Genomic DNA, 23,439 nt, shown 5'->3' with positions numbered 1-23,439 from the left:
TATTTCGTATATATCTTCTTCACACGAATTAAATTTATCTCTCACTTCAAGCTTAAAAGCTCCAAACTCAGCCATCTGTTGAGAATGTATTTTCACCACAGAGTATTAAACCTAGTACCAAGTTCAGTCATAATCTTGGATAATCCCTGCATTGTATAAGATAATTTAGATTCAAGATTCACAAGAATCTTTTCAATTGGAAGAGATTCTGGCTCAACAGATTCCTGCTTCTTCTGCATAACCAAAGGGTCTTCTTTTGCTTCCTTCATTCTGGTTGTCTTCCTTGTAGTATAGCTGCGTGTGGAAACCCCTGCCACAGCCTCTCCAGCAATGACTGGAGGACGCTGGCCGGGGTTTTCTCCAGTCCATCAAGTTGTATAGGTTCTTTTATCTCAAAAGGTGCAGTTTGCAGTGCCACCGCTACAGTTGACAAATGCCTTTCCCCAGCCGGTACTTCAACTGATGTTACTACAAGTGGTTCATTCATAACATTGCCGTCAGATGCTACTGCACATGTGCGAACCTGAGTAACTCTTTGTTCTAAAGGCTGTTTGGCATCCTCTTTAGAGGGCTCTACCGATGTAATATTGAACTCAACATCCGAAAGCTGTACCTTTCTCCTGGGATCCATTTCAGGCTGAGTCTCGATGTCTTTCCTGTAGGTAGGCTCCAAAACTTGAACTTTTGGAAAATGTAGTTTTTTGATAATCTGTTGTCGTTTTTTTTTTGCTCTTTTCCACCAATTTTACCATCATAAGTTAAATTAACAGCACTGAAGTTATCTAAACTTTTAAAGAATTTTAACGGGCATTTCTAGACAAAACATTAAGATAGAGTCAGGAGAGGACTGGAAGGCACGTCTGATCCTTACGCCATCTTGCCACGCCTCCCCGTGGCCCTCATCATGCGGAGAAAGGTAAAGACATTACCTGGGACAATAGGATTTGGAGGCGTCCAGAAGGCCAAGGACGCACTGGCCAACACAACCCTTGTGGTACACGCCAGGCCAGAGACACCCACCACTCTCACAGTAGATGCTTCCTGCACAGCAGTAGGGGATGCACTGGAGTAATTCATCAAAGGGGAATGGCAGCCCCTGTCCTTCTTTAGCAGACACCTCTGGCCACCTGAACTCAAATACAGCGTCTTTGACTGAGAACAATTGGTGCTGTACCTGGCAGTCAGGCACTTAAGGTATTTTTGGAAGGTAGACAATTCAGTGTCTTCATGGACCAGAAGCCATTATTTTTTGCCTTCCATAAAGTGTTAGACCTGTGGTCGGCCAAGCAGCAGCGACTCCTCTCATATGAGTCTGAGTTCACTACAGACATTCAACACATCGTGGGTGACGCATTGCCCCATCCCCGCAATCAAGTCTGTCCAGGCCCTGTCCCAGTGAATAGACTACTTAGCCCTCGGCAGGGGACAGCAGGATGACCCTGAGATCCTTGCAAGCAAGACAGCAATGTCCAGGCTCAGGCTAGACGATGTTAACATCGATCCTGGTAAGTAGACGGTCCTCTGCGACATTTCAATGGCAAACCCCACCTCATCGTGCCGACAGCATTGAGGTGGCAGTTTTATGATGAGGTGCACAATCTGACGCACCCGGCCATCAGTACTGTCAAAATGGTGGTCAATCGGTTGGTCTTGCTGAGCCTCCAGAAACAGGTTGTCAGTGGGCCAAGGCCTGCACACTCTGCCAGATGATCAAAATACAGACATACGTGAAGGCACCATGCCAGACATTCGAGCCAGCACCACATAGGTTCAGCCACATCTACAATGACATTGTAGGGTCACTACTGGCCTCCCGCGGGATGAGTTACCTTCTCACCATGATTGCCTGCTCCATGAGGTTCCCCGAGGCGGTCCAGCTGGCTGACACAACCACTTGTGTCCTCCATTAAATTGGAAGCGGTAATAAATATAAAGGAAAGTTTGATAATAAATGGTCTCCCTTGCAGTTGGGGTACAATGTATTTCTTGAGATCAGAGGAATCCTGGAGCCAAGACAAAGTGATCCTGTGTTTCCCAAGGATTTGATTGAGTTGTTGGGGTAGTTGTAAGTGGAAGGGCCGAAAGGTCTCCTGCTCCTTCCACTGCCTTTGTTTTCTGTCTTGCGATGCTGATTGGGTTCTCCTGTGTGTTCGCTCGCCCGCTCGCTGATTGGTTGCTTCAGTTGCGCGAGCCAATGGGTTGATTCAGTGAGGCCGCTATTGGATTGGATGCTGAAGTCGGGTTGGATTGATGGGCTGTTTCGCGAGCTGATTGGCTCTTGCTGTGAGGAGGCGGGACATTGGCGGCGGCGTCGTCTGCTCGGGGTCCGTCGCGTCGCCGCGGGCCTAAAGGGAAGAAGTTGGCGGCAGCGCCGGGACCTTCCTCAGCCACGCGGTCCAGGGAAAGCGGGCGACCCGCAGCCCGCCGGGACCCACTCGGGAGTGGCCGGTACCGGCGGAGTGTTTGGGTGGAGTCGAGGCGTTGGTGCAGGGGGCGGGGAGGGGAGGGGAATGAGGGAGAGGGAGGGGGAGGGGAGGGGCGGGAGCCCGGAGGGGGCGGGGCAAGTCAAGGAGGGGAGGGGCGGGGCAAGTCAAGGAGGGGAGGGGCGGGGCAAGTCAAGGAGGGGAGGGGCAGGGGCGGGGCCAGGCAGGGGTAAGGGGGAGGGTGAAGGGGGAGTTGTAGGGTGAGGGGGAGGCTGGGCAAGGAGGGGAGGGGAGGGAAGGGGAGGGGGAGGGGAGGGCAGGGGGGGGGAGGTGGGCAGGGGGGGAGGAGGGCGGGGGGGAGGAGTGCAGGGGGGGGAGGAGGGCAAATCCACACTAATTGGGGACTGGAGGTGAAGAAATTCTGGATCCAATTGCACAGTATGTTATGGAGTCCCAGGACTTTGGAGTTTCCTCATCAGCTTTGATGGGAGGATGGTATGGAATGCCAGACTCTAGTCAATAAAGAGCATTCTGATGGATTCACCTTTGTCATCTGGGTGTTTCAGGGTTTTGGCAGAGCCAGTGAAGATGGCATCTGCCATAGGTCTGGTACTGCATTAACCAAATTGGAATTGATCCATGTCGCCCTTTGGACAGGAGATGATGTACTTCAACACCAGCCCCTCAATCCACCCTATCACTGGATGTGAGTGTCACTCGTCAATCATCATTTAGGCAGATTACCCCACTCTTTGGAACTGGTATGTTTGATGCCTATTTGAAACAGGTGGGTGCCACTCCCTGTCGGAGTGAGATGTTGAAGATATCCATGGCCAGTTGGTCAACACAGGTTATCAGTCCTCTGCTGGGTTCTCCATCCAGGCTTGATCCTTTCCTTTGATTCACTCTCCTGAAGGCAGCCCATGTTGTCATTTCGGTTACTGATAGCAGCAGATCATCAAGGGATGTAGGGGGGGAGGGGGCATTTGCGATGGTTCTTCCCTGTACTAGTGGTCATATCAGGTGTAGAAGGCATTGAGTTCATGTGGAGTGAGGCTTTGCCATCTCCCACTGCACCAGATTTGTTTTTGCAGCACTTTATGACATTTACGCCCCTGTCACAGCTGATGGGTATCCTTTGTTGTTTCCATTCTCATGCTGAATCTCCACTACCTGCGAGATGGCTTTCCATGGTTCGTATTGGCTCCTTGTGTATCTGTATCTCCAAACTGTGATTTGGCTCTCAGCAATTTCTGGATATTGTTGTTCATCCAGGATTTCTGGTTGAGAAAACTCCCTGAACAATTTGGTGGGGACACCCTTGTCCACAGCTGATTTGATAAAGTTCGCTATGTTCCTGGTACAGTGATTCAGTTTCTCAGGTGAGTTCTTGAACACGATCCAATCCAGGGACTCGAGGCAGTCCTGCAGCTGGCTTCCCCTCCCGTAACCACCTTCTGGTTGTCCTGATCTAATAAGTGTTGTGAGCAATTTTAGGCCCCATTTCTAAGAGAGGATGTGATGGCCCACAGGTGGTTTACAAGAATGATCCTGGTGATGAGAGGAATAATGTTTGAGGAGCATTTGATGGTTCTGGGCCTGGACTCGCCCGAGTTTAGAACAATGAGACAGGACCTCATTGAAATCTGATGAATAGTGAAAGGGCTGGATAGAGAGGATGTTGCCAGTCGTGGGAGAGTTTAGGATCAGTGGGAACAACCTCAGAATAAAAGGATGTCTGTTTAAAACTGAGATGCAGAAACCTTTTCATCTAGAGCAGTGATTTTCAAACTCCTCCTCCACCCCACCCCCACCCCCCGGATCATATTCTACTTAATCCTTATGCCAGAAGTGCTCTGTTAGTAAGGGATTACTTAAAGTGGGAGGTGAGTGGAAAGAAAGTTTGAAAACCACTGTTTTAAGTGTACCTCATTGACTTGTTCTGTGCGTGGTTTCATAACTCCAGAGGAAATGGGCCAGTGACAATTTTTCTCAGGCAAAATATTTCCTTCACAATTGGGTCCACTGCAGTCTTTCTCAGCCTTTATTCCCATTCATATTCCACTTTAAGCAATCTCTTACTCATTTTTCAACACTCCAAGGAATAAAGTCCCAACCTGTTCAACCTTTCCCTGTAGCTCAACTCCTGAAGACCTGGCAGCATCCTAGTAAATGTTCTCTGCACTCTTTCAATCTTACTAATACTCTCCCTGTAGCTAGGTGACCAGAACTCCACACAATACTCCAAATTTGGCCTGACCATCTACTTATCCAACCTCACCATAACTTCCCAATTCCTATTTTCAATATGTTAATTAATGAAGGCCAAGATGACAAAAGCTGTCTTTAGAACCCTGTCGTCCTGTGACACCACTTTCATGGAATCATGTAACTGTGTTTTATCTCTTGCTGCCGATTGGTATAACTTCTCTGTTCAATTTCATAATGTTGGCTTCTGGACTATTTTATTGTGCCCTTGATCTAGAGCACACATGTCAAACTCTGGCAAGCGGGCCAAATGTGGCCCGCGATATAATTATATTTGGTCCGCAAGATCATTTCAAAAATGTATTAGAGGTGGCCCACCGATGCTGTTTTTTGGTAATGTCACCCCCACCATCCTCCCCCTTCATTGCACATCCTTCCCCATTGTAACACGAGAAATTGTAACACGAGAAGTCTGTCGATGTCATCAGCCGGCAAGCCGGTTGGAACGCTCCCCGCACAACCAGTCACTTCTCCCACCTGTCGAGCGGTGCGGCGGATTGGCGAGCGCCTGTGATTTCCTGTCGGCGCGACGGGCATGGCAGGCTGCGTATGGCCCCTGGGAAGCGCGAGCCCCGCGCGACTGGCACCGGACAACACTTCCACAGCACAAGCGCACTTCTCCCAGTCGCCACGGCCTTCAGCGCTTGCACCCGCGCGGACCCCAGGGACAGCTGGTTTGGCCCTGCACATGAAGAGAGAGATGGTGGCTGTCCGCAAAAGCTGATCGGCAGCGCACTGGGCCTGAGTGGGTGGGTAAGCAGGGGTAGGCAGAGGGTGTAGGTGAGGAGTAATGGGCAGGGGAAGTTATGGTGGTGCGAGGGGCAGTTAGAGGGAGGGATGAGTAGAAGGAGGGGTGGATAGGGAAGAGGTAAAAGGGAAGGGGCAGGGCGAGTAGGGGAGGGGTGATTAGAGGGTGAGAGACGGGTAGAGGGAGGAACAGGTTGAGGGGAGAGGCAGTAGAGGGGCGTGTATAGGATGGGGTAGGTAGAGGCAGAGCGAGTGGAGTGAGGGGTGAGTAGAGGTCGGGTAAAGGACTGGTCAGATAGAGAGATGATGGGTCGAGGGTGAATAGAGGCCTCGAGCCTGAGGAGTGAGCAGGAAATGCTGAGTCCTGATGCAGGCCAAAATGGACACAGCATTACATATGTTGAAAGAAGAGAAAACATACAGATGTTGTTGAAAATTTTCAATAAATATTTAGTTCGGCCCTCGACTTAGTCCAAGTTTTTAATTTTGGCCTTCTGTGAATTTGAGTTTGACACCCCTGATCTAGAGAGTAATGGCAGGGCAAAACAATTTTGTTTTCTTTTGTCAGGTCAAATTTTGTCACATTGATCCAAAAACAAGTATTTTCACCATTCCTTCATTTCAGATTCTCTGCAGCTGTGGTATTGTTCCTCACAGTGACGGCATCATGTTTGTCTTGTTTATCCTTTACCCCTCCATCCAGACAGATGTGGTGATCAATGAGTCGACTCCACTCATCCAGCACCACTGCCATTTCTGCAGCTTGGGCTTTTCATCCCACGTATTCAGTTTGTTATTTCCCCTCTTCTTTTTCTCAGCAAAGAGAATCAGGTTTGTTTGATCATCTTTCTGAATCCCAGTGAAAGGTTATCGACCTGAAGGTTTTAACTCCGATTATTTTTCCAGTAGATGACCTGCTGAGTATTTCCAGCATTGAGATTTTATTTTACTTTCTTGGTGTATTACTGAGTACTTTGAATGGGAGAAGAAATGTGGGTTGGGTTTAAGTGGAGAAGTCTAGATCATGGAGTGGATTTAGAAAAATAGACATAAAAGGGGAGGGTGCATGGAAATAGTTAATTCATCTTTTGAAATGTTTTTTGAGCTATGATTGTTTTCTGATGTACGTGCAGTGTTCAGAATTAAAAATTTATTGTGATGAACATGTCAGAAAATTTGTCATATTGTGGCAATAATACAGGTGCAAATATTGATCTAAATTACATTTTAAAAAAAGAAATCCATTTGTGCAAAATGAAGAGTAAGTGAGGGAGTGACTGTGGTTCCTTGTCCATTCAAAAATCTGATGGCAGAGGGGGAGAAGCTGTGTTTGTACCATTGGGTGTTCGTCTTCATGCTCCTGGACCTGTTTCCCTGGTGATCACAGTGTGAAGTACGCCTGGTCTGGGTGGTGAGGGTCCTTGAGGATAGAGGTTGTTTTCTTGAGACTGCCTCTTGGAAAAGTCCTTAATACATGGGCGAAGGATGAAAGGGGAAAAGTTTAGTGGAAACATGAGGGGGAGCTTCTCCACACAAGGTGGTGGGAAAGTGGAACAAGCTGCCAGCTGCATGAGGAAATGTGAGCTCAATGTTAGCAATGAAGAGTTTGGACAAGTTCAGGGATACGAGGGAGATGGAGGGTGATGGACTGGTTGCTGGTCAGTGGGACAAGGCAGAATAAGAGTTTGGCACAGACTAGAAAAGCTGAAGGGCCTGTATCGGTGCTGTTATATTCTGTGAATCCATGGAGTGATGCACTGGGTCGTACATCTACAACCCGACAAAACTACCATGGTGCCTGCACAAAAGCACACAATATGCAGCACGTAATGACCAAATGAATCAACTAAATAAATATATGTAGAGGGCCAAGCGGGCACACAGCCCACGTTGTGAACCGTTGGTGACGCAGTTCTCCGACGTCGCGCAATACCATAAAACAGACCACTGGGCACTCACCCATTTAATGGACCACACGTGCACGGTGCTGCATGCCGAGGAACAGCACGTTGATCTGTGGTGTCTTCTACGGGTAGGTACAGGACATTCACAGGGCTTAATTTAAACCTGCTGGTTCCATGGATCGATAGCAAACTCTTAATAATGTCTCACCATGTCTCATTTGGCAGCCTATAATATACCCTCATCCTTCTTATTTTTTCATTTTACCCACACTGCCTCCCTCGATGAGCCCTCCTTTATCTTTCTCTGGATTCTAGCTGTTGTAAGCCAAGAAACATTTTTGTAAATCTTCTCTGCACTCTCTCCATCTATCTATATCCTTCCTTTGACAAATGAGTCCAGAACTGAACACAATACTCCAAACCTGGCCTCACCAATGCCTTCAACAGTCGCAGCATCATTTTCCAGCTGTACTTTATGCTATGATATATGCCATAACCACCCTGTCTACCTGGCAATCCACCTTCAAGGAACTCTGTACCGTAACTCCAAGATCCCTCTGTTCCTCTGCATTCCTCGATGCCCTCCCCTTAACTGCATATGTCTTAGTTTGGTTATTTTTTCTGGAATGCAGCACCTCACACTTGTCGACATTAAATTCCTTCTGCCATCTTTCAGTCCACTTTTCCAAACAAACCAAATCCTGTAATCTAAGAAAACCTTCCTCACCACCACCACTCCCCCTATTTTCATATCATCTGCATATTTGCTTACCCAGTTAACCATCCCATTTCATTCCCTAACCACAGATCGAACATTGCACCCCCTGTAGTGGGCATCTCCACATACTGCTGCAAAAAGCAGTCCTGAACACATTGTATAAACTCTAAGCCATCCTGCCCTCTCACTGACTGTGTTTCCCAATCGATGTTAGGAAAATTGAAATCCCCAAACAACACCACCCTATTCCTACTGCAGATCTCAGCTAATTCCTTGCACATTTGCTCTTCTAATTCTCCCTTCCCATTTCCCAGACTATAATGTACCCCTATAATAGTAACCTCACCCTTCTTATTTTTTAGTTTTACCCACACTGCCTCCCTCGATGAGACCTCCAGTCTCTTGCCTGAGCACCGCTGTAATATCTTCCCTGACAAGTAATGTGGTATATAAAAGAAGTCTGTAAAGTTTGAATAAAGCAGTCTTGTGTTGACTAACATGGGTATGTATATGACTTTAGTAGCTGTACCGAAGTTGCCGCCAGAAATGGTGAGCCCCGAATGCAAAATTCAGCCGAAGCTTGAATCTCCAGTGATCATGGACACAACGACTGCAGCAGCTGCCACCACGGCTGCAGTTAAACCAGGTTCTGCCTATTTCTCCTGGAATTGACTAGACATGAGCTTTTAAATATGGAGGGCCTGGGTGACAGGGATGCATCTGATCTAATGAATGAGATGCTCGTATTAGCAGATGGCCATTCTCATTGTTTACTTTTTGAGACTCTATTCCTGTCCAAACTCCCAGGTCGTGTCGCAATACCAATCGTTAACATGGATTTCTGCCATCCCCATGATGTAGCGTGGGAGGCTGACAGGCTCGATCATACTGCAATGCAATCATCTGCTCACAAACAGCCGCTTTGATCAGTAGATCCATCTCCTGTGTCCTACAAGCCTCCTATATCTGCAGTTCAGTTAAAAAAGGATGAATGCACTGACAGGCGGTGAGAATGGTGTTTTTACCATCGCCAATGGGGAAAAAAGCACATAGATGTGTCCCGCCATTTATCTATTAGAAAAAAGGCAGGAAATGAAAAGAACGGCTGCCAGTTGGGGCCTCGGCATCTGGCACAAGTACCGACTGGCCTATTGTATCTTCAAGACGACGCTAGTAAGTGCAAATATCCAACCAACCTATTTTGAAAAAAAAACATAAATAACAACACTTGGCTCTTCAAGCAGCAAATGGGGCTACAATTCCCTGCTTTAGCAAAGGACGGGTCACGATTGGGAAAGGAGGTGTGACATTCCGTCGGAATTGTGTATTGTCTTCCGTTGCACAGGTCATTTTGGGTGCAAATTTTTTAAGGTCCCATGATTTGCCAGTAGACGTGAAGTGGAGGAAATTGGTCATTCCACCACTTTGAAAACATACCCACTGGTATGCAGCAAAGGGAGAATTTCCTACCTCGGGATGCATACCCCGCACAAAGATGCGTATGCTGTCCTGCTCAATGAATTTCCCACCATTATCTCCTAATTTCAACACCTCCAAAACAGACCAAGGTGTGTCCCATTACATAGACACTTCAGACCTGCCGATTTACGCCAGGGCTCATCATCTTCCAACTGATTCACTGCGGCAGGCAAGGGCAGAGTTTACTGCAAGGGAGATATTAGGCATCATTCAGTGCTTCAACAGTCCTTGGGCATCACCGTTCCACACGGTACCCAAAAAAACAGATGGATTGAGACCCTGCGGCAATTACTGTAGGCTCATTAACTACACCCAACAGATACCCTCTCCCTCATATGCAACATTTTTCTGCCCATCTGCACATTTTCCATGTTTTCTCCAAAGTTGATCTTGTCAAGGGATACAGTCAGATCCTGGTCTATAAGGATGACATTGTTACCCCTTTTGGGCTTTTTGAATTTCTTAAAGATACCATTTGGGCTGAAGAATGCCACTCAAACTTTCTAGCATCTTATAGATGCTTTGGGCAGAGTTCACTTCCATCTACTTGGATGACGTCCTCAAAGCCAGTCAAACTGAACAGGATATAACCAACTGCATTTAGGCTGTCTGTTCCAATGGCTGCAGGAATTCCATCAACCATAGCAAATAACAATTTGGCAAGTCCACCATCGACTTCCTGGGACACAAGATCATGGTCAATGGTGTATTTCCCTTAACCATCAAGGTAGAGGCAGTCTGTGCTTTTCCAACACCTACCACGGTTCAGGGCCTGCAGAAATTCTTGGGCATGAAAAACTTCTTCACCGATTCATTCCAGCAGCTACTGACATTCTTCGACCATGGTTTCCGATCCTCACCACAAAGCACAGGGATGATCCCTGGAGAACAGAGGCAGAGGTTGAGTTTGCAATGCCAAAGATGCTTTAATCAACGCAGCAATGCTCCCCCATCCTAACCCCGACACTTCCTTGACATTTAGTCCTGATGCCTCGAGTACGGCCCTGGGTGTGGTTCTTGAGTAGTACGTCGATGGCCATTGCCAACTCCTCATGTTCTTTTCCTGACATCTTTGGCCATTGGAGATGAAATATCGTGCATTGTATCAAGCCACATGGCACTTCTGATTTGTTTTGGAGGGTCGGCATTTCACTGTGTTCATAGACCACCAGACGCTCGTTTTTGCCTTCAGCAAAATAACGGATCCATGGCCGGCAAAACAGCAGGGTCACTATCATATATTTCAGAATTTACCACGGACGTGCGCTATATTTCTGGTAAAAACAATGGGATCCCGAATATTCTGTCCAGATTGACTGTATATCATATTCAGGGTGACATTGATATTCTGGAATTAGCCAGTGTCTAGACAATGGACCCCGATGTTCAGGCATACAGTACGGCCATTACTAACCTGGACATACAGCAGGGGGCAGCACAACTGGGTGGCCAACCTTACTTCGTGACATGTTTTTGGGCTACACTCGACCAGTGATTCCACCATCTTGGAGGCAACGTCTTTTTGACCAGATACACAGCTTGTCTCATCCATGCATCAGAACATCTGTCAAGCTCATGTCAAATAAATATGTATGACATGGACTGAAAAAATGTGTCGCTCAATGGGTTTGAACATGTACCTCCTGCCAGACTGCCAAAATTCAGTGCCACATTAAGGCACCTCTTCAACCTTTCCCATCGGTACGCAGGCAGTTGGAACACATGCATGTGGACCTGCTTGGACCATTGCCAGTATCTCAAAACATGAGATACATTCTAACAGACGTAGAATGTTTCACACGCTGGCCAGTGGCCGTCCCTTTGCCATCCAGTGACACTGAGACAAACGCCAGAGCATTCATCTTCAATTGGATGGCTAGATTTGGTTTCCCGACCCACATTTCTTCAGACCGCGGAACAGAATTCACCCACGGTCCAACGGCTTTGTGGATGTTTCCACCGGCAACTGAAGTCCGCACTTAAGGCCCAACTCACCGGTCTCAATTAGGTTGATGAGTTGCCCTGGGTTCTATTGGGAGTGTGCACGGCTCCAAAGGAAGATAGGTCTGCATTGTCCGAAGAGATGGTTTATGGTACGGTCCTTACAGTTTCATGGGACTTTCATTTCACAACCAACTCTGATCTGAACATCCTTCAGCAGCTTCGACATGGTGTCGCGATCAGCAAACCTTTTCCTAACCACTGGCTTGGATCCTCTAAGCAAAATGTTCCCCCACCACTCCTGGATATTGATTTTGTTTTTATCCCAGGAGTTCCGTTACAATGACTGTATGAGGGTCCTTTCCACGTGGTGAAGATAGATGGGGTTCTTTATACTTTGGACATTGGTGGGCATTCACAGCTGTTTAATGTGGACAGACTCAAGCCTGCCCATGTGGATCCCGCTTCACCTCTTCAGTGCCCCAAGCCCAGACGGCGAGGGGGTCCACCTCAGGTGCATGCAGCTGGTGTTTCAGTTTCTGGCGACGGGTTCTGGGTGGGGGTGGGGGGGGTTGGTGTAGCAGCTGTCTAGTGGGCTGAGTGGGCAAGGTTCTTTGGCGGGTGCGTGAAATCATAAGGCAAAGAGCTGGGTACTCATCCATTTAATTGACAACCCTCGCGTGGTGCTGCGTGCCAAAGAATGGAACGCTGATCTGTGGATTCTCTTGCCGGAAGGTGCGGAACATTCACAGGGCTTAATTTAAACCTGTGGTCCCGTGGATCGGCAGCAAACTCATAATAATGTTCCACCTTGACCCATGGAGCCCGGGACAAGCTGTAAATAAAATAAGCCTGTATAGTTTGTATAAAGCAGTCTTTTGTTGACTAACCTGGTGTATGTGTGTTCCTTTAGTAGCTCTATCAAAGTAGCCGCTACATATATAAATATTTTGGATGATTATCCCACTTACAAGATACTTTTCATCCATCTCACACCCTGTGGGAAGAAACTATTCCCCAGCCTGGCAGTCCTGATTTTGATGATGGACGTGGTTAAAGATGCTGAGCACTGCATGGAAATGGTCTTTGTACAATTCCTTGAGCCCTATTTGAACAACACTCCCAGTAATGTCATCGTCAGAAGAAAAGGAGACCCCAGTGATCCTCACAACTCTTTGCATCATTCCTGTCTGATGTTTTACAGCTACTAGACCATCCAATGATGCAGCCAGACAGGAGAATCAACTGCGCTCCTGTGAAATTTCAGGATGAGAGCCGTTGGCCTTGACCTCCTCAGTCTCCTTTGGAAGTGTAGGCACTTCCTGACCAATAAGGAAGTGTGATTGTTTTGTGTATTAATACGTGTGCTGTATGGATGGGAATTTTACGTGATTGTATTGTCTATTCTTGCTCTTTAACAATCTTTAGTGGATAGAAGTAGTCATTGTACTTTAGGATGTACAATCATGTACAGATTATCATTAAATAGCCATTTGGCCCAGATGTCTATTCAGTCCAAGAATACTTTCGATCACAGGCAGATTTTGAACAATAACACCATTCATTCTGCAACAACTGCCGCTTAATTTTGCCAGTTGTTCAATGGCAAGCTATATAGGAAAAACACCATGTCGACTCTTCTACCTTAAAGGAGTAATTATATTCAAATGGACAGTAGATCAAGAGATGGAGACAGTGAAATCAGACAGAGGTGAGTGGCTGCTTAAATTAGAAACATTCGTGTTCATGCTATAGAGTTTAAGGCTGCCCAGGAGGAATATAATGTGTTTTCTTTAAGATTGTTTACCCTCACCTTGGTGAAGGATGGGGCCAACAGAAATGTTGTTGGAAGGGTTCGAGAATTGATATGGTAGGCCACAGGAGGCTCAAGTTTAGATCCACAGAGCGCATGTGTTCAGCAAAATGGCCACCCAGTCTCTATTTGGACTTGCTGATATCGAGGTCAACTGAGTCAACCATATGTAGGAGATTAAGTTGGATGGGGTGCATGTGAAACACTGCCTCAACTGGAAGGTCTGATTGTGGCCTTGGATGGAGGTGAGAGGATAGGAAGGGACAAGTTTGGCAATTTCTGCGGTTTCAATGGGAAGTGCATCAGGTGGTGGTGGGTGGAGAGGAAAGTGCCGTCGAGGGAGTCACAGAAAGATGTGCCCCTGTGAAAAGAGGATCTGAGTGGAGCAGGTTAGAGGATGGTGCTGAAGTTGGAAGTGTTCAAGGTTAACGAGTCAGATGTGGCAGCTGATGGGTGGTAAGTGAGAAACCTGAGGGATTCTGTCCTTGTTCGGCTGGAGAGGAGGTGGGGTAAGGGCAGAAAGAGAATTGGAGATACGGGTGCAGACTTTATCAAAGACAGTATGGAGAAAACTGCATTTATTGAAGAAATAAGACATTTTGGGTGTCCTGGAGTAGAAGACCTCATCTTGGGACTGTTACAGGCCCAGAGGACCCCAAATCCTAGCAGCAATAGGAAATCACCAAGACAAAGGGATACTTTAACAAATGTTGTTTTTAATTGTCCAGGCCTTCCAGCATTTGAAATGCCTCTGAGGTCCCCCTTATCCTTCTGTACTCCAACTAGTACAGTCGAAGAGTCGACAATTGTTCCTCATACACTAACCCTTTCATTCCTGATATCATTCCAGTAAATCATCTCTGGCCTTCTCCAACACCAGCACATCTTTTCTCAAATGCGGCACCCAAAACTCTAATTCTGATTGAATGGAAAGGCACTTCTCCAACGACACAAACACAACAGTTAAATTATATTATGTTTTGTTGATATTTACAAAAAATTATTGAAGAGTCAATTAATAATTTTCAAAAGATGCCGGGTCCCTTTTTTGGACTATTATCATAACCTGAAGTTGCTGTGTTACGAGACCAGAGGATCCCAAAACACAGCAGCAATAGATATTCACCAAGACAAATGGTGACTAAAACAAAAGCTGATATTAATTATCTTTAAACATGAACACGATTTACACTTTAACTTATCACTATTTTAATACTTTAACTTAATTTACTTAACTTACCCCCCTTCTAATTCTAAGTGCACATGTGTGTAATGTGTGTGTAAGTTCAGAAAAGTTCTTTGGTTCACAGTCCAATCTCACTTCTCATTCCTCCAAGTCCACTTGTTGCAGTCCATTCATATACTGTGCACATAATTGAACATATATAAAGTTCACCAGGCTTTGGTGCTCGAAAGGTAAATGATTACCACTCAGGAAGGTTCTTGTTGGTTTTCGGAGAGAGGTGTGTTGTTCAGGGAAGTATTACGGTGTTTTTAACTCAACGTACTGTCAGAAATAAAACTTCTCACACATGAGTCTCTTTAAAACTGATGACACGACAAGCTTTATTTACAAGTCTGCAGAGTTGGACTCAACTGGCTTCTCACCAGTTAAGCCCCGATACATACAGTGCATTGATTTTTATACCCTTATTGTTTGCCCTTCCCCTTCTTATTAATACTGTTTTAATTGGTTAGTATTGCAAAAGCATTCTAAGTATAACTGCATTTTTAATTATCACGTTCGTTACGTACGCTGCGAACTCTACATACACTAAATTCTGTTTCTCACCCTTCTTATCAATCTTTTGTCTCCTGCATGTCTCTCACTATGACCATGAAAAGATATGTGTAAAAAAAACATATCCAGCTGAACCTTTTGTCCTTGGCCGCTAGTAAGCTCCCTGTCCGTTCTGGCTTCCCTTTTTATGATTAATCATCACATTTTAACTTAAGCCATTTTAACCTAAATTCTCTATATATAACAATCCACCCCTTTCTCTCTTTAAAATGTGTGTATTATATATATATGAATGGGGATTTTAACTCGGGGAAGAGAAACGTTTCATGATAAATTAATCTCGTGTTGAAGTAAAATTCTAACGGGGTCTCCCAGTCCCCCTGGTTGCATAGCCTGTTGGACCATGGAAATCACCAGGCTGCGTAGACAGGGAATAATACAGGGCAAAACAAGTAGGAGGAATAAAATACCTCCGATGACCCACAATAAGGTACGCCACCAGGTTCCTCCAAACCATTTGTCTATCTAATTTAATTTTGCAAAAGGATGTGAGGTTTGAACCGGTACATGGGACAAAGTACGAATATTATCAGCGATTTTTCGAATGGCTTGGCCATTATCATCAATCTGTAAGCAGCAGTTAGTCAAATTAAGCTTTCCACATACACCTCCTTCTGTGGCTAGGAGATAGTCTAGGGCCAGACGGTTCTGATACATAGCAGAGCGCATTTGACCTTGCTGGGATGCAAGTAATTGCAGGGCTAGAGCTGTTTGATTTGTAACAATTTCAAGGACTGCTTGCAAGCGAATAATGCGATTTAACATATAAATAGGAGTACGATAACCCCAGGATCCATCTTGAGCCCATGTAGCGGGACCATAATATTGAATTATGCGTTCTGGAGGCCAATCATCTCCCCATTGTCCCAAATGTACCGTGCTAGAGCGGGGCTGACGGTGTAATGTATCAAAAACCTTCACTCCTAATTTATGACCGTGATCGTGGGGTAGGAGGAAAAATTCTGGGAGGATTATTCCTAGGAAACAAGTTCCACTCCACTGTGAGGGAAGACGAGTATAAGCTTTATTACCACATACCCAGAATAATCCATTTGGGGATACTCCATACCCCCTTTCCCAAACTCTTTTAAGAACAGGGTTTGACTGGTATGGTCCTGTGATGGTGGAACTGGTACAATTCCAAAACTGAATACTGCTATTAGACAGGGGTAGGCAATTAGTTTTAAAAACAGTGGATAAGAACCAAGTCAGGGGTTTAGGAAACCAAGTGAAAATACCAGGCGAAATGCGAATCCATACAGCCTTGCAGGGACTTTTTCCTACTGGGTATTTGCCGGTTCGTGAGAGACAATAAAAACCAGAGGGGACGTTAGAGAGAGACCAAGTTTCTCTTGATCTCGTTCGGTTAGTTGTCCATATTCGGGAAATCATGGTCAATGAATTGAGGGACTCCACCCACCAAGGCCATTGCTCTGACATCCGTGGACCCCCGCAGACCCAACAATTGGTTACATTAAAAGTTCCTGCAATTTTAGTTGCAAGATCTACAAAAAGGTTATCTCCCCCAACTGCATGACCGAAACTTTCATGGTTATTTGGATGGACTCGAACTAAGTCCGGCTGTCTTAAAGGGGCAGGCACTTTCGAGTGTGGAGTGGAACTTTTCATTGGAATAGTACGCTGGTGTATGCAAAACCAGAGTCCATCAGGGCATGGTGGGCCTGAGTCACCCTTCCAACTGTTAAGAGGGAAAGGAGTGGTATTAGGAATCTGTATATAATGACCCATATTATTTCCTTCTTTTTCCACACAAGGGGTATATGGATGTTGGGTGGTATATTCTGCCCAGCATTTCTCAGGAACTGAGGTATGGGAAATAAAATTACCCTCCTTTCTTCCCCAAATGTGGTCCTGAAACAGGACCACTGTGTCTCTGCATTTCTTACATTTCACACCTGATAAAGACATAGGCAAACTAAGAAAAATCAAAGAACATAACAATAACATTGTGAATCAAGTCTTTCTGCGAAATCGCAAGGTAAGAGGTTTTTCTCCAGGAACACAAGTCCAATCTGAGTTCGTATCAGGGTCCTGAGGCGCCTCTACAGGTCCCTTAAATCTGGATGCGTGCGTCCACCCCTTCTCTCTTGTTCGTGCTGCAGCCTCTGTAGTTAAGAGAACTTGGTATGGACCTTCCCACTGGGGCTGGAATTTTTCAGTTTTCCAGGTCTTGATGAGGATCCAATCTCCTGGTTCCACTTTGTGTAAAGAAAAGTCTAGAGGCGGTGTTTGTGCCAATAGTCCTCTCTTTCGTAAATCTGTAAGAGAGCGTGACAGTGCCTGTAAATAGTTCCTAACAAATATATCCCCTTCCCCCAAGGTGGGACACCCCTCAACTGTACTCCAGAAGGGAAGCCCAAACATCATTTCATAAGGGGACAATCCTACATCTTTTCGTGGGGCAGTACGAATTCTCAATAAAGCCAGGGGCAGACACTTTATCCAAGGCATTTTAGTTTCCACCATTAATTTTGTCAATTGCATTTTTAGGGTTCCATTCATACGTTCAACCCTCCCTGAGCTTTGTGGATGCCAAGGGGTATGCAATTTCCAAGAGACCTGTAATGCATTACAAATCAATTGCTGGATTTTTGAAGAAAAATGTGGACCCCTGTCTGAGTCTATAGAATCCATTATACCATATCTGGGGATTATCTGTTCTAGGAGGAGGCGAGCTATTGTAGAGGCTGTAGCATTTATTGTTGGGAAGGCTTCCACCCATCGGGTAAAGTGATCTATTATCACCAACAGATACTTCCATCTTTGGACTTGAGGTAACTCTGTGAAGTCGATCTGGATACGTTGAAAAGGGCGTATGGCTAATGGTTGACCTCCCATGGTCCCTGTCCTCATTACCTTCTTATTAATTTTTGTGCATAGGTGACAATTCTGCACCTCCTGTTGGGCCAAGGTGTAGATTCCCTTACACACATATTCTCGAAGCACTGTGTCACATAAGGCTTGGGTGCCCCAGTGGCTCTGATGATGCAGGTGTTTTAAAATATTGCGAGTTATTTCTTTATTTAGAACCATTCTTCCATCTGGTGTCTTCCATGTTCCATCAGGCAGCTGGCTTGCGCCCAGCTGAGCCATGTCCTTTTCTTCCTTAGCAGTGAAAATGGGAGCCTTCTTTATGCCTTGTCTTATTGGGATTAAGGTCAGCAAACGGACTTCTTGTTGCATGGCTGCCCTTTTGGCTTCTTCATTAGCCAGTCTGTTTCCAATTGCTGTCGGGGTATCTCCCCTTTGATGGCTTGGTATGTAGACCACTGCTATTTCCTGGGGTAATGTCAAGGCTTCTAAAGTCAGAGTAATCATCTGTTCGTGTGCCAATTCCTTTCCTCTTGATGTAATTAGACCACGCTCCTTCCAGATCTTACCAAAGGTATGCACTACCCCGTATGCGTATTTGGAATCAGTGTAAATCGTTCCAATTTTCTTTTCCAGTATTCTGAGGGCTCTCTGCAAGGCATATAGTTCACAGGATTGTGCTGACCAGCTTCCAGGTAGTCTCGTGGATCCTACTACTTTCCAAGTATTTCCTTCTATTATAGCATACCCACTTCTTCTCATTCCGTCAACACATCTAGCGGAGCCGTCAATGTAGAATTCATATCCTTCTCCCAGCGGAGTATCGCAAAGGTCTTCTCGGGTCTTGGTCTGAAGATCTGTCAACTCGACACAGTCGTGCTCCACCTCTCTCTCTGTTTCACTGCCGTATAAAAACTGAGCTGGGTTGCAGCTATTAATCTTTGCAAACTGTAGATCTTCTCCGACCATTAAAATGGTTTCATACTTTAATATGCGAGAATCAGTCAGCCATCGATGGGCAGTTTGTGTTAATAAAACACTCACAGAATGGGAGGTGTACACAGTCATCTTTCCTCCAAAAGTATGTTTACGTACTTCCTCTACCAACAGAGCAGCAGCCGCTACTCCCTGGATACACGTCGGCCATCCGCGAGACACTGGGTCCATCATTTTGGAAAGGAAAGCCACTGGGTGTCGCTGACCGCCTTTTTCCTGTGTTAAAACTCCCACAGCTGTTCCTTGGTTATGAGTGACAAATAGCTGGAAGGGCTGTTTTAAAGAGGGCAGAGTGAGTACTGGGGCTCATGTCAGGCGATGCTTCAAGTCCTCGAACCATCCCTCCTCCTCCTGGGTCCATTTCAATGGATATTCATTTTCATTTGTCAATTTTTCATACATAAACTTCACCAAAGCTGAGTAGTCCTCTATCCATAACCTACAGTAACCTAAGAGTCCCAGGAATTGTCTTATTTCCTTCTTATTACGGGGTAACGGCATTCTAGTGATTCCCGCAATCTGTTCAGGGGTAATCCGTTTCTGTCCTTTACTTATCTGGTGTCCCAGATATACCACAGTTCTCTCAACGAACTGTAACTTGTTCCTGGACACCCGTAGACCCTTTTTCCCCAGATAATTCAAGAGTCTAATTGTATCTCCCCTCATTTCTTGTTCCTTGGGTCCTGATAATAGTAAATCGTCCACATACTGCATTAGTTGGGAATCATCAGATTGTGGATAGTCCACCAGGATTTGTTCTAGCATTTGTCCAAACAGGTTTGGAGATTCAGTGAACCCTTGGGGCAATACAGTCCACCGAAGCTGTCTCCGTCTGCCTGTCCATGGATTTTCCCATTCAAACGCAAACATATCTCTACTTTCCTCTTCTAATGGACACGTCCAGAAGGCATCCTTCAAGTCGATAACACTAAACCACTCATGGTCTGGGGGAATCCGACTCATAATAGTATAGGGATTAGGCACCACTGGGTGGCGGGTCTGAACAATAGCATTCAAACTTCTTAGATCCTGAACTAGGCGATAGGATCCATCTGACTTTTCACTGGGAGTATAGGGGTGTTATAAGGTGACATGCATTCTTCTAATAGTCCGTCTCGTATTAGAGTCTCAATTACCGGCTGTAGCCCTTTTCTCCCTTCCAAAGAAATAGGATACTGACGTTTCCTTACCAGCTGATGACCTGGTATTAATGTGACATGTAAAGGTGGGATGTCCAGACCTCCTCGATTTCCCTCCTTATACCAGACTCTCTCGTCAATCTGCCGTTCATCCTCTTCCTTTAGAGCACAGAGGTGGACTCGCACTTCTCCATCCACAGGGAGAGCACCCAAACCTAGGAGAGCCTGTAAGTCCCTTCCTAGGAGGTTAAATCCAGCCGACGGTAACAACAAGAGGTCTTGTACCCCTTCTCTTTCTTCCAGTTTCACTGTTACTTGGGGAATTATTGATACCATTCTGGGAGCCCCTTCTATCCCAGAAATTGTCAAATTACTTTTTACAGGCTCAGTTCCGATTGGCACAGTTATTACACTACTTCGTTCCGCTCCTGTGTCCACCATAAAGACCACCTCTTCTCCCTTGGGACCAATTTTTAGTTTTACCAGGGGTTCCCTCTTATACTTGGTCCCTAACATTTGGAACCCCTGACCCCCCCTAATCTTCTTCCATAAGTTCGAGGGCACGCAATTCCCTCTTGTATCGGGGGCATTCCCTCTTAAAGTGTCCTTCCTCATTGCAGTAATAGCACTTAACGAACCTCCGGGGTCTTCCCTCTCTTGGATATCTTGGATTGTTTAGAGGAAGGTTTTGTTTTCTTTCCCCTCTGGATTCGGCATTCATCTGTCGGATAGTCTGTACCATAACCTTTGTCGCCCTCTTTTGATCTTCTTCTCTCTGCACATATACTTTTTGCGCCTTTTTTAACAGGTCACTTAGGGGTTTTTCGCTCCAGTCCTCCTCCTTTTCTAGTTTCTTTCTAATGTCCTGCCATGATTTGGAAACAAATTCAATTCGAATAAGCTGTTCACCCATTGGTGTACTAGGGTCCAAGCCCGCATACTGTTGGACATTCTTTCTCACCCTCTCCAAAAAATCAGTAGGGGACTCATCTTTCCCCTGGTGGTTCCCAAATGCCTTGGTGAAATTGTGACCCTTTGGCACAGCCTCCCGTATCCCTTTAATTGTCCACTCTCTATATTGTCTCATACTTGCCAATCACTCGGGTGTTCGTTTGTCCCACCTGGGTTCATTTAAGGGATATTTTTGTTCATGGGGTCTGGGGTCCCCAGGTTGTTCATATTCCCACATGAGGAGGGCAGCCCGTCGAATCATCTGCCTCTCCTGGGGTGAGAATAATGTTCCCATTATTGCCTGCATCTCTTCCCACGTGTATGTGTTTGGTCCCAGGAATTGGTCGAGCTGTTCAGCCAGTCCTATAGGATCTTCCAATAACTTTTTCATTTCTTTCTTAAATCCCCGCACCTCTGTACTAGTTAGGGGAACATTCACATATCCCGTTCCCCCTCCCGGTCCTCCCATAGGAACTTCCCTCAGGGGATTTAGGCTTATTGAAAACTTTGATGGTCCTGGACCAGTCTGGGATCTTGTCCAGGGTCGGTTTACCAGTGGAAGTTTAGGGTCCGACTCCCTTAATTCATCCTTTTTTTCCCGGCCCCTTTCTGGGCAATCAGATTCATCACCTTTCCCCTCCGGTAATGAGCTTTCCTCGGGCGCAGTAGGCACCGGGGGAATGTAAGGAGGGGGAAGGTTGTCCAGAGGTTCCCACTTTTTTTCTCCCGCTACCCTCAATTTAAAACATTTTGTTAAGGATCCTGGCCAGGGAACCCAACAAAATGCATACGCTGACTCTTCTTGATTCACCTTTGGTCTCGAATTTACATATATGTTTAATGCTCGTCTAACCCAATCCTCATCAGATCCAAATTTCGGCCACCAGATCGAGGAACCTTTAATAGGTTGTTTCGACCAAAGGAGACAATATTGGACCATCTTTTTCTTGTTTTTGTCTCGATATCTTTTACTATCCCAATTTTCAAACATTCTCCCCAAAGGGCTGTCAAGGGGAACTCCCAGGAATTGTCCTGAATTTTCAGACGAGCCCTTAGATTTTGATCCTCCCATTTTCCCACCTAGATCTGTTTATCGTTGCTGAGGACCCTCTCGTTCTGGACCCTACTCCCTTCTTCTCAGACGCCTCGTCGGAGGTACTGTCCCTCCTTCGGTTACCGCTGAGGTTTCCCTGGGGTTGACCCCTCTCTTCTCGGCACTTCGTCGGAGGTGCTGACCCTCCTTCGGTTACCGCCGAGGTTTCCCTGGGGTCTATCCTAGAGTCCCACAACAGGGTCCTCACGCCACGACAAAAGCTCTATACCTGATCTATTACGTTAGGTTTTTTTTCCAAACAGGTGTATCCCGTTACACCTGTTACCCAATCCCCACACCACAATCGTAAGTCGTCACTTACCGGTGTCTTCCCGGGGATTGAACCGTCACCCTTCTCCTCTCCATCTTGTCGTGTCACCTTGTCCGGATACCACTCGCTCAAGCCGCCCGAAGCGACGAGCAAGGGACTAGGAGCCGCTGAACTCAGCGGGGTGCACCGCCTCCGATGTCCCTCTTCTCGCCTCCCCTCACGGCCGGAGTGTAGATCCCGGACGAAGCCCATTTGTCAGAAATAAAACTTCTCACACATGAGTCTCTTTAAAACTGATGACACGACAAGCATTATTTACAAGTCTGCAGAGTTGGACTCAACTGGCTTCTCACCAGTTAAGCCCCGATACATACAGTGCATTGATTTTTATGCCCTTATTGTTTGCCCTTCCCCTTCTTATTAATACTGTTTTAATTGGTTAGTATTGCAAAAGCATTCTAAGTATAACTGCATTTTTAATTATCACGTTCGTTACGTACGCTGCGAACTCTACATACACTAAATTCTGTTTCTCACCCTTCTTATCAATCTTTTGTCTCCAGCATGTCTCTCACTATGACCATGAAAAGATATGTTTAAAAAAACATATCCAGCTGAACCTTGTGTCCTTGGCTGCTAGTAAGCTCCCTGTCCGTTCTGGCTTCCCTTTTTATGATTAATCATCACATTTTAACTTAAGTCATTTTAACCTAAATTCTCTATATAACAATCCTCTCTCGATCCGTGCTGCTGTGTCCTCTCATAATGTTGTAAGGTCATTTTCCTTTTTTCCAACGACCAAGAGATCCATATTCAAACTTTCCTCCTATCACCTGCTTAAAACACCCCAGAAACAAGTCTGACGATCTTTGTGCACTTCTCACGCTTCAGATAAGGAAACTGTACACATGACTCCTGATGTAAGATGAACAAGACCATTCGATGTGAAATTGGAGCTTGCGCGCTACTGTGAAGGGTGGAAAGAAGGACACAAACTCAAGAAATCAAAGTTAAAGATTGCTTTATTACACTGGCAGCTCTACTTCAATTCTCTCCCCACTGC

At 45.9% G+C, this 23,439-nt stretch overlaps 2 protein-coding genes across 11 annotated transcripts in view; one reads left to right on the top strand and one right to left on the bottom strand.

Moving 5' to 3' along the window:
• Positions 1 to 2,293: 2,293 nt before the first annotated feature.
• LOC138745758 (glycogen synthase kinase-3-like) overlaps positions 2,294 to 23,439 on the top strand; it is an 84,268-nt gene continuing 63,122 nt past the window's right edge. For 8 of the 10 annotated variants that reach the window (XM_069903045.1, XM_069903043.1, XM_069903038.1 and 5 more), the window contains exons 1-2: positions 2,294 to 2,448; positions 2,990 to 3,129. In XM_069903045.1, the coding sequence (XP_069759146.1) occupies positions 3,063 to 3,129 (67 nt within the window). In that variant the 5' untranslated portion in view covers positions 2,294 to 2,448; positions 2,990 to 3,062. Of the gene's footprint in view, positions 2,449 to 2,989; positions 3,130 to 3,151; positions 3,211 to 23,439 lie in introns of those variants that run through there. The other 2 variants (XM_069903041.1, XM_069903052.1) reach the window with 2 other exon arrangements.
• On the bottom strand, positions 14,831 to 23,347 carry LOC138745757 (protein NYNRIN-like). The gene is made up of 2 exons (XM_069903037.1): positions 22,428 to 23,347; positions 14,831 to 20,286 (listed from the first exon to the last, which is right to left on the bottom strand). Exon 2 carries the CDS (start codon positions 19,094 to 19,096, stop codon positions 17,069 to 17,071), a length of 2,028 nt encoding a protein of 675 aa, XP_069759138.1. The 5' UTR covers positions 19,097 to 20,286; positions 22,428 to 23,347; the 3' UTR covers positions 14,831 to 17,068.

Source organism: Narcine bancroftii, chromosome 11 (assembly GCF_036971445.1).
Source record: "Narcine bancroftii isolate sNarBan1 chromosome 11, sNarBan1.hap1, whole genome shotgun sequence".
NCBI lineage: Eukaryota > Metazoa > Chordata > Chondrichthyes > Torpediniformes > Narcinidae > Narcine > Narcine bancroftii.
This window is presented reverse-complemented; position numbering and strand designations above follow the sequence as displayed.